The following is a 15060-nucleotide window of genomic DNA, read 5'->3' on the forward strand; positions in this document are numbered from 1 at the left end:
TTGGTGCACACATTTTTCCAACTCCAGGGACATTTTGGGCATTATCTTACCTAGTCTTGCACAGAGTTTTATATTGATAATTAGTTATTAGTTTGCTCTCCCTTCTCTCATGAGGACTAGCCATTCTGCGACAAACCTTATACACACACACACACACACACACATTATTTTATAGGACCAATTAAAGAGCAAAGTGCAATTAATTGGTTGAGTTGATATTGTGATATTCATTATGAAATATTTTAATATACACGACTTATTTTTTATTTTTTATTTAAAAATAGATGATGGAGATCGAAGCTGTTATATGGTGGATTGGATTAATTTGATAAAGAGGTCTCTGGAATTTTTCTCCAAATCTCAATGTAAAAGTGTACATTGACTAGTTCCATGCTCCTAATAGAATTATCCTTTCATATGTGCCTTTCCACATTAGATCCAATCCCAGACAAACATAGATTTATGCGTATGTTCATACGATAATGTAGGATTGACCGAAATAAAAGAACAATAACGTAGGAAACTATATAGGACCAATTAAAAGAGAAACCAGCGAGCTTTTTATTTCGTACATTACCTGATGAGTAGATTTGGTTCCCTTCAAATATTTGTTTCTGGATCTCTATGATGTCTGGATGCTCCTAAAGATGAGTTCAAATGGTGTCTTCCACACATGCACTCATCCCATATCAATAATCTATACATATATGTCTAAATCTGAAAAATTCCACCATGCATTTTGCAATATATCTATATATAATACAAAGCAAAGCTGTGGTGAGTCCGACCAAATGTCCTTCGAACGATCGATTTTTATGAAATTTTCTCAATTTTTTGATTTTTTTAAATTAAATTAAAAATATATGAATATAGATTTGTGGGATCATTCATTATTTTCTCTTCTTTTGAGTTTTTTTTTTTTAATTTTTTTTTAATTTTAGAATTTTTAAAATATATAAATATAGATTTATGGGACCGATCCTTATTTTCTCGGGTTTTTTGAGCTTTTTTCAGAAAACTTTTAAAACTATAGATATAGATTTATGGGACTAGTATTTGTTTTCTCCTTTTTAAAATTTTTAAAATTATATGAATATTTTATGAAAACAAATTAGAATCATATTACAGCAATAAAATTACGTCACCAATTCCATGCACATCATTTGGTAAATTTTGTCAATTTCTGTATGACCAAAAGTAAATATATAATAACACTTATAACATACAAATTAATATAGATAAAAAGAAAAGGTATGTAAAAAATTACCGTAGACATAATAATTCAAATTGTGACTTCTAATATATTGTGTAGAATTTAGGGTGTGAGAAAAATTATAGTGAGTAAAAAGGTGATAAAAAAGAAAATGAATTTCCGTATCTTTATTTATAGGTCATTTGACACATTAACCTTGAAAATTATCATATATCTCAGAAAGTTTTTTAATTTATCGAGAAAAATTTTAATTTTTAAAAAATTGATAGTCAGGGCTCATCGAATTGGAATTAGTAGGTTAATTCAATATGTAGCTGAGGATTTCGTAACTTCGCTATGAGGGGCTTCATTCTCTATTGCGCAGCTTTTCTATATTATAATAGATTCCACCTTGCATCTTCCATAATATGTCCAAGTTTCATTACTGAAAAAAAGAAGGAAAAAAGAAATAGTACGTCCAAGGTAAGAACGAGAAAAAGGGTTGTGTCCTTACTTACTACTTCCTTGGACCTCTTTGATTTTTTAAATGTTTCCCACGTTAATTCATATCTTAATGTATAAAGTAAATTTAAAACTTTCATTGAAGATTTAGTTGGACGTAAACATCTTTGTAATCCTCCAGATCCCCATTTTTATATATCCACCTATGTGGTGCTAATATAAGAATATATCAACACAAAATACTATTCCTTTTTCGACCCGGCTCGATCGGATTCAGTGAGAGCCCATTACGCTTCCGGATAACAGGTGCACGCTAAAAAAAAAGAGTCTAGTTCTTTTAATTCTTAGCAAGTCCACTCAGATTATATCCTTAATTACCGGCAACATCAACCGGGTCAAAAATTATTTATTCATTTATTTACTTCGTTTTCTTTTCGGTCAAAAGTGATCAAATGTTGATTTCAACGTCATATGGTTTCGTTTGAAAAAAATGCTAGCTCTTTAATTACTTCTAGAAATAAATGACTCAGTAATTACTCCTTTTTGTATTATTCGTTTCGGTGAGATACCAAATCATGACTTAGTAGTTACTAGCTTAATGGGACTTGATAAAAAGTCTCTTTGCAGTATGCTTTCTGATTATGGATGATTTATTGTGTAAGAAATGGATTATCGTAAATTTGAAATAAAGGTGGACAGATGAATTATTTTCATTACAATCATTTTTCATATACAGCGCCCATTCCTCACTCTCAGGACTCGCGACATAAAAGTAATGTACTTCCCTTGGCCATAGATAAAAATGAGCAAAGAAAACGCTCGTGCCTCTCTGATGTTGACCCTTACATCCGACAAATTAGTTTAGATTCATGAAGATTTTACCATGAAAAAAATCCTCTATTTTATTTACCCAAAATAATTCCATGTATATACAGACTAAATATGTATAATCTTCTTTCAACTAGAGGGACTCATTATTTCGTTCATGACCATCACCTTGTAGTGGTTATACTACAAATTCAATTTAAAAAAAGGAAAAAATAATCATATTGTGATCAATCCTTGAAAGAGGATAGTCATGTTTGCAAATCCAATTATCATTAAAAATCACAATACGTTTTTGCGAATATTGAGGAAGACAGGAATCACATATAACTTATGAGAAAAAGGGAGCATTTCCACCTCAAATGAACATAAAATCTTATCTTAAGAAAAATCGAAACATATATTTTCCAACAATTACTATACTCTTTCAAGGATTGATCACAATAATCAGAGATGGTGTAGAGCAGTGGCGCCCACCCACACTTGGTGATGAAAAGGTTCTAGGCTCGATACTCAGGTGAGACTATCCGTACTCCTTTATTAGATATTTAGGATTTCTATTACATTATACTAGACCCATAAGCCTCCTTTGTAACCAAAAAAATAATAATAATCACAATATAATTATTTTTTCCTTTTTCTTTCTTAAATTGAATTTGTAGTATAGCCACCACAAGGTGAATATTGAGGAAGACAGAAATTTCATGGTGCTGATGAGAAATAGGAAGCATTTTTCCACCTCAAATGAACATAAAATCATATAATAAGAATCATCGAACATATAATCTTTATTTAGGAAGGCATACATACCACAGTCTAATTTATTATAATTTGACGGATATATATATATATCCTCTTTCCATCTCCATCCTTTGAGTTTTAGTTGTTGTCGTACCAAAACTGGGATTGGAGATAATCAACAACTTTCTTGTCCACCTGGAATGCCTTGATCAAGACATCCGGGTTAATTGGGGGCTTAGCTCCGAACACGGCATTAGCGATTGTTATGACACCGGGGTTTTGGCTACTCAAGCCTGCAAATGCGACAGCGTTGGTCTTCCCCACGTTGAGCTGGAAGTGGATCATGCCGATCGGGAACACAAACACATCTCCAGGCTTCAATACTTTGGTGATGAGCCTGTTTGCTAGCTGGTTCGACAGGACAAACCCCACATAGAGCTCGCCCTCGAGAACTACGAGGAACTCAGTTCCACGAGGGTGGGTGTGGGGTGGGTTCAGGCCGTAAGGAGCGAAGTCGATGCGGGCCAAAGAGATGCCTAAGGTGTTGAGCCCTGGGAGCTGGTCAACGGTGACAGGGGTCACTTTTGACCCGAGCTTGTTATTGGTATTGCCAGGAATATTGAGCCCTTGGAAGAGGAAATCCTCGGCCACTGTAAGATTTGGGTTCTTGCAAAATTTTCCATTCACAAACACTATATAAAAAAGATAAAAGTTAGAACAATATAACAAATTAATGATTGTATGGACAGAAAATGCACGTGCAGGCCAGCCAAATTAATTTGTCATACTCTTCACTTTTGAGGGGAAGCTCTGTTCATGTATGCATTATAGATAAATATATGGAAAAAGGATATGTTATATAAGTGGGGACATAGATAAATATATGTCATTATACCAGCATTTTCGGGCTCAGCTATAGCCACGCAAATGTCCTGGAGGGGGCTAGGATCGTAGGCAAAGCTACTTGAGATTGCCGAAGCACATATGATGAGGATTAGGAAGAGCTTCATGATGTCAATCGGTTGATTTGTTCTAATTGGCGCGATTAGTTTGGAAGGTTTTCGTAATCAAAGTGATCAGGATTGACAGAGTAGAATTGAGTGTGGGAGCTTAAGCCAGGTGAGATGGCTATTTATAGATGGAAAGCACAGACTCTGTATACACATTTTTCCAACTCCAGGGAAATTATTAAATTAATTAGTAATTAGTTTGCTCTCTCCTCTCATGACGACGAACCATTCCTCAACAAACCCCATATATATATATATATATATATATATATTGGACCAATTAAAATTGCAAAAGCAATTTGATTGTTTGAATTTATTTTGTCATATACATATTTGGGGATATTGGGAATCTCCAAGTAACCAACATAGTCTAAACTACATATTTAAATAAAAAAAAACACATTATGAAATATTTTATATACACAACTTGTATTCACCTCGTATCAAAGAGGGTGTATCGCGGTGGCGCATACGCTCGTTTGGTAAACAAGAGGTTCCAGGTTCGATACCTAGTGAAACTACTTATGCCCTTTTATTAGCTATTAGGATTTTCATTTTATTGCACTAAACTCATGGGTGTACAACTTGTTGAAAAATCGGAAACACATGTAAAGAGAAATAGAAGATCGAGATTGAAGTGATTAACTATATAGTGGTTGGACTAATTTGACAAAGACTCTCTATCATTTGTCTCCTAATTGCAAAACCAATTTGATTGGTTGAATTTATTTTGTCAGATACATATTTGCGGATGTTGGTCATCCTCCCAGAAACCAACATAGTCTAAACTACATATTTAAATAAAAAAAACACATTATGAAATATTTAATATACACAACTTCTATTCGCCCATATATATATATATATATATATGAAAGAGGGTGTACCGTGAGTTGATTACATTGTATGTTATATGGTGAGTGAATTCGGTGCATTGACTATTTTACTTGCTTATTTTGCCAAGCGATTAATTAATAAGCCAAAAAAAAAAATCTTGTTCGCGTTTCTAAAAAATATATTTTTCGGTAACAAAAAAGTTCATGAACGTAGCTAATACAATGAAGGAGGCACGATTACTAACATTATAAAAATTAAATATAAAACCTCTTGATTAATAGGTAAAAGCATGCATCACTACTTTACACACGCTCTCTCTCCAGGTTTCAAATATTTATTTCTAAATCTTTGCGGCGTGTTTATCCTGAAGGATCAGTTCAAATAGTGTCTATCAATACATTGCACTCATGCCATATCTATAACTATTTACACATGTCTAATTCTGAAAAATTCCAAAATTCGTTTTGCATAAATGCATTTTGTAATAAGGTTCAAGTAATGATCGGAACTTGATTAAAAGTTCCGATCATTATATATTATATACAGATAAGTTAATTGCATAAAAGGATTCAGTATTTGCAGACAATTAGAAATCCATCACAATATTAAATTGCTGCATGAAAAGATTTGTGATTATATGGGACTTTGTTAATATTAGGATTTTGCTAATTTACTGATACATTTTTCCGTTGCGACATTGCGGTCGCTCACGGATGCATCAGCTGAAAAGAAATGAGACAGCTATCAAATGTCGATCACCCTGACCCTTCAAAGTTTCGGATTTACAGATAATGGGTCAAGGATGCACAGACGAAGGTAAAGAACCGCCACAAGTCCCACATCAGTAAAGATTTGAAACTGCAGATGGATAATCAACTAGTAGCAAAGGTTGGATATCGCATACTTGTCCAAAAAGATATATATACATTGTTAACTTTTATGATCCCACCTTTTTTGCATATCTTGCGGAGTATGTCCAACGTACTACCGAGAAGATTGAGGAATGGTTGCATGATTACTGCTCCACCAGCCCTCTGTTCGCACTCAGATCTCCCGATGACCGGTCTCGATTTGGATCAAGACCATGGCAAACCACCCCATCTAGGTCAGAATTTGAGCTGGCATCTATTACGGTCACCGCCTCCCATGTACGACTAAAGAACTTTGGCTGCTGTGACGATCACCGTTGTCGATTTACTGATATAGTCCTCTAGCACCCACTCGTTTGATGCTCTATCCATTATGGTGTCCATACTGAGGTGTGCTCGCTCCGGTCGGTTCGCATTTGGTTAGTCATGTTTTGTCCTGAGTCGGGTCAGATCTGCTTGGAATCCATTGGGTGCGATTCGATTATGTTTACTCCGTGGTTTGCTTTATAGGGGTGTTTAGTAAGGGTCTGTTTGGCTAGCCCCGTGGTCAGTTGTTGTTCCTTAGTTGGTAGTTTCTTGGCTGGCTTTGTGGTCGGCAGTAGAGAGGTTGTCCTGGCCGGTGGCCTAGTCGGCATCTCGATGTTAATTATGGTGCTTTCGATAAAATCTTATTGTTCAACCAAAAAAACGTGGTATTATTACTTAATAACCACTTCGTCGGACCTCTTTGATTTTCTATAATGTTTCCTGAGTTATATGAAGTAACCATTGAAGATTTAGTTGGGTGTGAGTATTTAGTTTTATCATCCAAAACTCGTATTTATCCACCTCTGTGCTAATTTATATAAAGAATGTGTCAACACAAACGACTAATTGTTCGGATACCTAGTCCCCTTAGAAATTATCCTTACTAGCAACATCAACTTGGTCAAAAATTGTTCACTCATATATTCGAAACTGAAAAATTTTGAATTTCAACATCATAAGGCCTCGATGTAGATTGCTTCCTACTTCAGCTAGCTAGTTCTCCTCAGCTTCTAGAAAATGACGACTCGCTAATTATTATCTTTTCATTCGATTTGCTGAAATACCGGATAGCGACTTACTAGTTACTAACATAGGACGAGAAGATCATCTGCCCAGAAAAAAAATATCGTAAATTCAAAATATAGTAGGAGAGGAATTATCTTCAATTTTTTAATTGAAAACATAAATCACATTGTCGGAAAGATCATAGCATTCCATCACAACTCGCGACATCAAAACTAAACTACTCCACTAACAATAAAAATTAGATAGAAATGAGCAAAGTAAAAGCACTTGTTTCTCTGATGTTGAAATCGGACAGGACAGTTAGATTGATTCATGTAATTTCACCATTAAAAAATCCTCTTTTTTTTTTTTAATGCAAAAACTAATTAGATATAATCTTCTTGTCTTTCAACAAGGACTTATTATTTGGAAATTAATCCGACCAACTCCATCAAAAATGTTAAATCCATGGGGGTTAGTACTAACAAACTTTGGCTATGAAGGCTTAGGCAAATGCTGTGGCTCTATTCGATAACGAGTTTTCTGTTTTATACATGTATTTAAGACTAGGTCGGTTACTAGGTAGATGAACTATTATCCAAAATTACCATTATTAACAAATCACGTGCGTGAGAGCTAGTGTAATGTAATACAGAATAAAAGTTTTATATGCAATTAATTCATTTGTTAGATATATTTGTGGATAATGGTTCATCTACCCAGTAACCACTAACCAACCTAATCTAAACTACATATATAATATCGAAAACACATTATTAAATATTTAATATAAACAACTCGTTGGAAATTTGAAATTGCATCGTACGGAATTGATTCTATTGGCTAAATTAAATTAGATAGAAGCTCCTCTTTCCAGGGCTCCAGAAACAAATTATAACAACCTCACTTTTAAATTCTTACAGAATACCTAATTATCACTTTGTAATTACTAAAAAAATATCACAAGATCATTAGCCCGAGGGGGAAAGGAATAAAAAAAAGAATATTGAGATCGGAGCTGTTAGATGGAGGTTGGAATTACTTTGATATAGAGCGGTCCTTTTTATGCATCTTTCTGCATTTGACCCCATCACATAAGACACATTTAAGGGGAATGAGTCTTAGGGCAGTGCACAAGACGTCGATTCCAAATCAAGACGTTCTGAGTTCAATCATTATCAATGGAATTTATGTACTCATTTATTTTATTTCCTACCATTATATTAGGTCCATAAACTTCTTTGATAACACGAAAAAGAGAACATATTTCACCCTAAAAGACTAATTCTACTGATTTTGATCAACTCGGAAATCATTTTTACTAGCAACATCAACAGAGGATCAAAAAATTCACTACTAAAATCATGCTGATTACCTACAAAATGTTATCGAGGAAATTTCTATCAATAATTTTCCCTCGAAAATTCACCGGTAAATCACTGATAAGGTGCCGAAAATTTTTCCCACGAATTTGTCTCGGCTTACCTACGGAAATTGTTGTAAGGCATCCTCGATGACTTAAAAAAAAAGTTAATAGTACATTTCCGAGGAAAAAGTCATCGAAACATAAAATATACATATTTTATAAGGTAGTCGGCTTTATAGAGGGAAGAAATTCCTCGATAATTCGCTGGAGCATTTTTCCAACGAATTACCGACAACTTTTCCCTTGAAAAAAAAAGAAACAATTCAAAACTTGACCATTAAGTGTGAGTCGGGTTGACTAGCTCTAGTCCTCTCCTGTCTGTCGTCCTCCCTAAGTACTGTCCTCTTTCTCCTTCAACAGGTCGAGAGATTCGTGTTGGACCATGGAGACAAGGGAGCGATGAGAGGAGCGGGCGGAGGTGAGGGTTGGGGTGGTGGGGACGGGTCTGGGGCAGGCCTGGCTCTGCGCAGCGGCGGTGATTCTAGAGGGCATTCTTGTGAAAGCACGCTTGATGGAAGCCCAGAATGGGGAGAACAATACTATTTACCCCTCGGAATAGTAACCAAAATTCCTACGAGTCACTGGTGATCTTCCATCAATGTGGACGGGTGGGGACCTAACTCAAATGAAAGAGAGAGAGAAAGTATTAGGAAAAAAAAGAATTTAATAAAAGTAATGAAAGAGAAAGATTCCGTCCATTTTTTAACAGAAGGTGACAGAAGGTTTAGGATGATGTAAATTTTAACGGTTAAGGGTTAAGTTAATGTAAAAAATGGGTCGAGGCGTATTTGAGAAAAAACCCATTTCTCGAGGACTAATTAGGCAATTTACTCTTTTTTTTCACTTTTTCCCATAAAACACAATCATTACTTTTTGATTTTTTCCCTCCATATTATTATTACAACCCAATTAAATATAAATATAAATATATATATATATATATATATACATAATTGGAATGATGTTGAGTTAAGAACCCCTAATTATTTATTAGTTTGAAGATGTTGATAAGATCCATCCATTTAGCAGCACCTTCTGATGGCACAGCCTTAAAGTTAAGGGCAACGTTCAAACGAGGAAAGGTTTATGGTGGATGCCTAGGCACCCAGAGACGAGGAAGGGCGTAGTAAGCGATGAAATGCTTCGAGGAGTTGAAAATAAGCTTCAATCAGGAGATTCCCGAATAGGTCAACCTATCGAACTACGATTGAATCCATGGGCAGACAAGAGACAACTTGACGAACTGAAACATTTTAGTAGCCAAAGGAAATGAAAGCAAAAGCGATTCCGATAGTAGATGCGAGGCGAGTGGGAGCAACCTAAACCGTGAAAACGGGGTTATGGGAAAGTGATACAAGCGTCGTGCTGCTAGGCGAAGCAATAGAATGCTGCACCCTAGACAGTGAGAGTCCAGTATCCGAAAACGTCACCAGCTTACGCTTTGACTCAAGTAGCATGAGGCACGTGGAATCCGGTGTAAATCAGCAAGAACCACCTTGTAAGGCTAAATACTCTTGGGTGACTAATAGCAAAGTGTATGGTGACTGATAGCGAAGTAGTACCATGAGGGAGGGGTGAAAAGAACTCCCCGAAATATAAAATAAATATATTTGCTTTAAAATTGTCAGCCTTTTCGAAATTGTCCTTGGTACCTCCTCAGTATTATGGACGGATATTCCGCCAATATTTCCTCGATAAAGCGGCTGATGATCGAGGAAAAAGTTCTCGTTAAATTCGTCGATAGTACCAACAATTTTTTTGAGGAAAAACTCCTCGATATGACCGAGGACTTTTCGAGGAAAGTTTCCTTGGTATTTTTACCAAGAAAAACTTCCTTAGTATAAAATAGCGAAGTAGTACCATGAGGGAGGGGTGAAAAGAACTCCCTGAAATATAAAATAAATATATTTACTTTAAAATTGTCAGCCTTTTCGAAATTGTCCTTGGTACCTCCTCAGTATTATCGACGGATGTTCCGTCAATATTTCCTCGATAAAGCGGCTGATGATCGAGGAAAATGTCCTCGATAAATTCGTCGATGGTACCAACAATTTTTTTGAGGAAAAACTCCTTGATATTATCGAGGACTTTTCGAGGAAAGTTTCCTTGGTATTTTTACCGAGAAGAACTTCATCGATGATGCCTCGAAAAGAATTATCGAGGACGGGTTTACCAAGGGACGAATTTCCTCGATATTCCGTCGAAATTTCGTCGGTGAGCGTACAGAACCAACGGATTTCCGGTGACTTTGCCCCTCCATAACGGCAGTGTTTTTAGTAGTGATTATTTACTCTAGTTATCACTTTCTGTTGTTCCAGAAAACAAAAAACGTTTGAACAACAAAAGACTTGTTTTAATTTGTATTGTACTTCAACTAGCTAGGTCTCCACAGCTTCTAAAAACAAACGACTTAGTAATCTTCTTAATTCGGTCCGGCAAAAGACTGGATCATGCATACTAACGTGGACTAGAAGAAAACTAAGAAGAAAAAAATGTAGTCTTCTATATAGTTGTTAATGTAGTTGTTAGATTTGATAAAGACTCTTTCTATATAGAATGTCTCCAATAAGTCTTGTACGTAGAAGTGTATCTTAGTTCGTAAGATCCAAATGGAATTATCCTTTAATGCCTTTCCATATTTGACCCAATCCCAATATAAAAATAGATATTCATATATAGTAATGTATTCCAATTCTGACAAAATCTGTATCCCTTGTCTAATTCCAAATGTGACTATATCAGATGTTGAAATTCTCGTATATGATCTTCCTCCGTCCGTTTAATTCTGACTATTGATAATTTATTACATATATAAGTTACTAACTATTTTTCTCGTAAATTCGTGATAGATTATGTAGATTATTTAATAGGTTCATTATACTTTTTTTTTAATTAAAAGAACTTCTTCACAGGAACGTTGGATAGATCATCTCTTATACCTCACGACTCGCGACATCCAAATTAATTAAACTGCCTCTTAGCAACAAAAATAAATCTAAATAAATAATGGGCAAAAGAAAAGCACTTGTATTTGATGTTGACTCTACATAGGGCATTTAGTTAGATTTATTTATGCAGATTTATTAAAGAGTCCTCCTATTTGTTCTGAATCGAGAAATAAAAATATGCCACTATGCATCCTGAAATCCATCTCTCTCTAATTTTTCTTTGTTGTACTAATAATTTTGTCTAATCTCCCTTTTCTTCGGTGTGTATAATAATATTCGAAAGTCTATCGGAACCCGACTAATTCAGTTTAAGCTGGATCGGCCCGCTAAAGGAGTAAAATTCTCCTAGCGTGGATTTTCTCTATTGACAATACTCGAACCCGAGACCTTACTTAAGGAAATAAGCACTGAACCGCTTGAATCAATCAATTTTGATTTATTCTTCAGAGTTATTCTAAACAAGCTCCATCAATAGGGTGTCCCCTTTTTTATCAGATGCATTGATTCGTAGAGTTATCTGTAGATTATTAGCTAGATATTGACTACAAACCCCGCATAATCAACATAATCAAATGTTTCCCACGTTAATTCATATCGTAATGTATAAAGTAAATTTAAAAATTTCATCGAAAATTTAGTTGGACGTAAACATCTTTGTAATCCTTCAGATCCCCGTTTTTATATATCCACCTGTGTGGTGCTAATATAAGAATGTATCAACACAAAATACTATTCCTTTTCTGACCCGGCTCGACCGGATTTAGTGGGAGCCCATATCCTTAATTACTGGCAACATCAACCGGGTCAAAAATTATGTATTCATTTATTTACTTCGTTTTCTTTTAGGTCAAAAGTGATCTAATGTTGATTTCAACATCATATGGTTTCATTTGAAAAAATTGCTAGCTCTTTAATTACTTCATGAAATAAAGGACTCAGTAATTACTCCTTTTTTTATTATTCGTTTCGGTGAGATACCAAATCATGACTTAGTAGTTACTAACTTAATGGGACTTGATAAAGAGTCTCTCTGCAGGATGCTTGCGATAAACACTTAAGTTTGTAGTTACTAACTTAATGGGAAAATTTTCGTGCGTAATTACTTCCGCAAGACTGTTTTTTATTATGGATGATTTGTTGTGTAAGAAATGAATTATCGTAAATTTGAAATAAAGGTGGACAGATGAATTATTTTCATTACAATCATTTTTCATATACCGCACCCATTCCTTACTCTCAGGACTCGCGACATAAAAGTAACGTACTTCCCTTGGCCATAGATAAGAATAAGCAAAGAAAACGCTCGTGCCTCTCTGATGTTGACCCTTACATCCGACAAGTTAGTTTAGATTCATGAAGATTTTACCATAATAAAAAATCCTCTATTTAATTTACCAAAAATAATTCCATGTATATACAGACTAAATATGTATAATCTTCTTTCAACTAGAAGGACTCATTATTTCGTTCATGACCATCACCTTGTAGTGGTTATACTACAAATTCAATTTAAAAAAAAGGAAAAAAAATCATATTGTGATCAATCCTTGAAAGAGTATAGTCATGTTTGCTAATCCAATTATCATTAAAAATCACAATACGTTTTTGCGAATATTGAGGAAGACAGGAATCGCATATAACTGATGAGAAAAAGGGAGCATTTCCAACTCAAATGAACATAAAATCTTATCTTAAGAAAAATCGAAACATATAATATTTTTCAACAATTACTATACTCTTTAGGATTGATCACAATAATCAGAGAGGGTGTAGTGCAGTGGTCCACACCCACACTTGGTGACGAAGAGGTCCCAGGTTCGATACTCAGGTGAGACTATCCATGCTTCTTTATTAAATATTTAGGATTTATATTACATTATACTAAATCCACGAGCCTCTCTTGTAACCGGAAAAAAAAAAGATTAATCACAGTATAATTATTTTTTCCTTTTTCTTTCTTAAATTGAATTTGTAGTATAGCCACCACAAGGTGAATATTGAGGAAGACAGAAATTTCATGGTGCTGATGAGAAATAGGGAGCATTTTTCCACCTCAAATGAACATAAAATCATATAATAAGAATCATCGAACATATAATCTTTATTTAGGAAGGCATACATACCAATCCTTTCCACTCTCGAATAAAGACACGAACATACCCTTGTTTTGGTGTGGAAGGAGGAAGGAAGAACTTCCATCTCCATCCTTTGAGTTTTAGTTGTTGTCGTACCAAAACTGGGATTGGAGATAATCAACAACTTTCTTGTCCACCTGGAATGCCTTGATCAAGACATCCGGGTTAATTGGGGGCTTAGCTCCGAACACGGCATTAGCGATTGTTATGACACCGGGGTTTTGGCTACTCAAGCCTGCAAATGCGACAGCGTTGGTCTTCCCCACGTTGAGCTGGAAGTGGATCATGCCGATCGGGAACACAAACACATCTCCAGGCTTCAATACTTTGGTGATGAGCCTGTTTGCTAGCTGGTTCGACAGGACGAACCCCACATAGAGCTCGCCCTCGAGAACTATGAGGAACTCAGTTCCACGAGGGTGGGTGTGGGGTGGGTTTAGGCCGTAAGGGGCGAAGTCGATGCGGGCCAAAGAGATCCCTAAGGTGTTGAGCCCTGGGAGCTGGTCAACGGTGACAGCGGTCACTTTTGACATGAGCTTGTTATTGGTATTGCCGGGAATATTGAGCCCTTGGAAGAGGAAATCTTCAGCCACTGTAAGATTTGGGTTCTTGCAGAATTTTCCATTCACAAACACTACATTAAAAAGATAAAAGTTAGAACAATATAACAAATTAATGATTGTGTGGACAGAAAATGCACGTGCAGCCAGCCAAATTAATTTGTATGCAGTTTTGAGGGGAAGCTCTGCTCATGTATGCATTATAGATAAATATATGGAAAAAGGATATGTTATATAAGTGGGGACATAGATAAATATATGTGTCATTATACCAGCATTTTTGGGCTCAGCTATAGCCACGCAAATGTCCTGGAGGGGGCTAGGATCGTAGGCAAAGCTACTTGAGATTGCCAAAGCACATACGAAGAGGATTAGGAAGAGCTTCATGATGTCAATCGGTTGATTTGTTCTAATTGGCGCGATTAGTTTGGAAGGTTTTCGTAATCAAAGTGATCAGGATTGACAGAGTAGAATTGAGTGTGGGAGCTTAAGCCAGGTGAGATGGCTATTTATAGATGGAAAGCACAGACTCTGTATACACATTTTTCCAACTCCAGGGAAATTATTAAATTAATTAGTAATTAGTTTGCTCTCTCCTCTCATGACGACGAACCATTCCACAACAAACCCCATATATATATATATATATATATATATATATATATATATATATATATATATATATATATATATATATATATATATTGGATCAATTAAAATTGCAAAAGCAATTTGATTGTTTGAATTTATTTTGTCATATACATATTTGCGGATATTGGTAATCTCCAACTAACCAACATAGTCTAAACTACACATTTAAATTAAAAAAAACACATTGTGAAATATTTAATATACACAACTTGTATTCGCGCTGTATCAAAGAGGGTGCACCGCGGTGGCGTACACATTCGTTTGATAAACAAGAGATTCTAGATTCGATATTTAATGAAACTATTTGTGCCATTTTATTAGCTATTAGGATTTTTATTTCATTGCACTAAGCCCATGGTTGCACAACTTGTT

The 15060-nt window shown here is 35.3% G+C and overlaps 1 protein-coding gene across 3 annotated transcripts; it reads right to left on the reverse strand.

Moving 5' to 3' along the window:
* Nucleotides 1–3209: 3209 nt before the first annotated feature.
* On the reverse strand, nucleotides 3210–14523 carry LOC116193877 (germin-like protein subfamily 1 member 13). Of its 3 annotated transcripts, none has more exons than XM_031522621.1 (3): nucleotides 14310–14523; nucleotides 13591–14111; nucleotides 3210–3391 (listed from the first exon to the last, which is right to left on the reverse strand). In XM_031522621.1, the coding sequence occupies exons 1-3, from the start codon at nucleotides 14422–14424 to the stop codon at nucleotides 3359–3361; spliced, it is 669 nt and encodes a 222-aa protein (XP_031378481.1). In that variant the 5' UTR covers nucleotides 14425–14523; the 3' UTR covers nucleotides 3210–3358. The 3 variants fall into 3 exon arrangements, with proteins under 3 accessions (XP_031378481.1, XP_031378482.1, XP_031378483.1); XM_031522623.1 differs by lacking the exon at nucleotides 3210–3391 and adding an exon at nucleotides 13237–13241 and having other exon boundaries at nucleotides 13536–14111; nucleotides 14310–14480; XM_031522622.1 differs by lacking the exons at nucleotides 13591–14111; nucleotides 14310–14523 and adding an exon at nucleotides 4116–4330 and having other exon boundaries at nucleotides 3210–3912.
* Nucleotides 14524–15060: the final 537 nt, after the last annotated feature.

The sequence above is a fragment of the Punica granatum genome, chromosome 2 (genome assembly GCF_007655135.1).
Source record: "Punica granatum isolate Tunisia-2019 chromosome 2, ASM765513v2, whole genome shotgun sequence".
Classification (NCBI taxonomy): Eukaryota; Viridiplantae; Streptophyta; class Magnoliopsida; order Myrtales; family Lythraceae; genus Punica; species Punica granatum.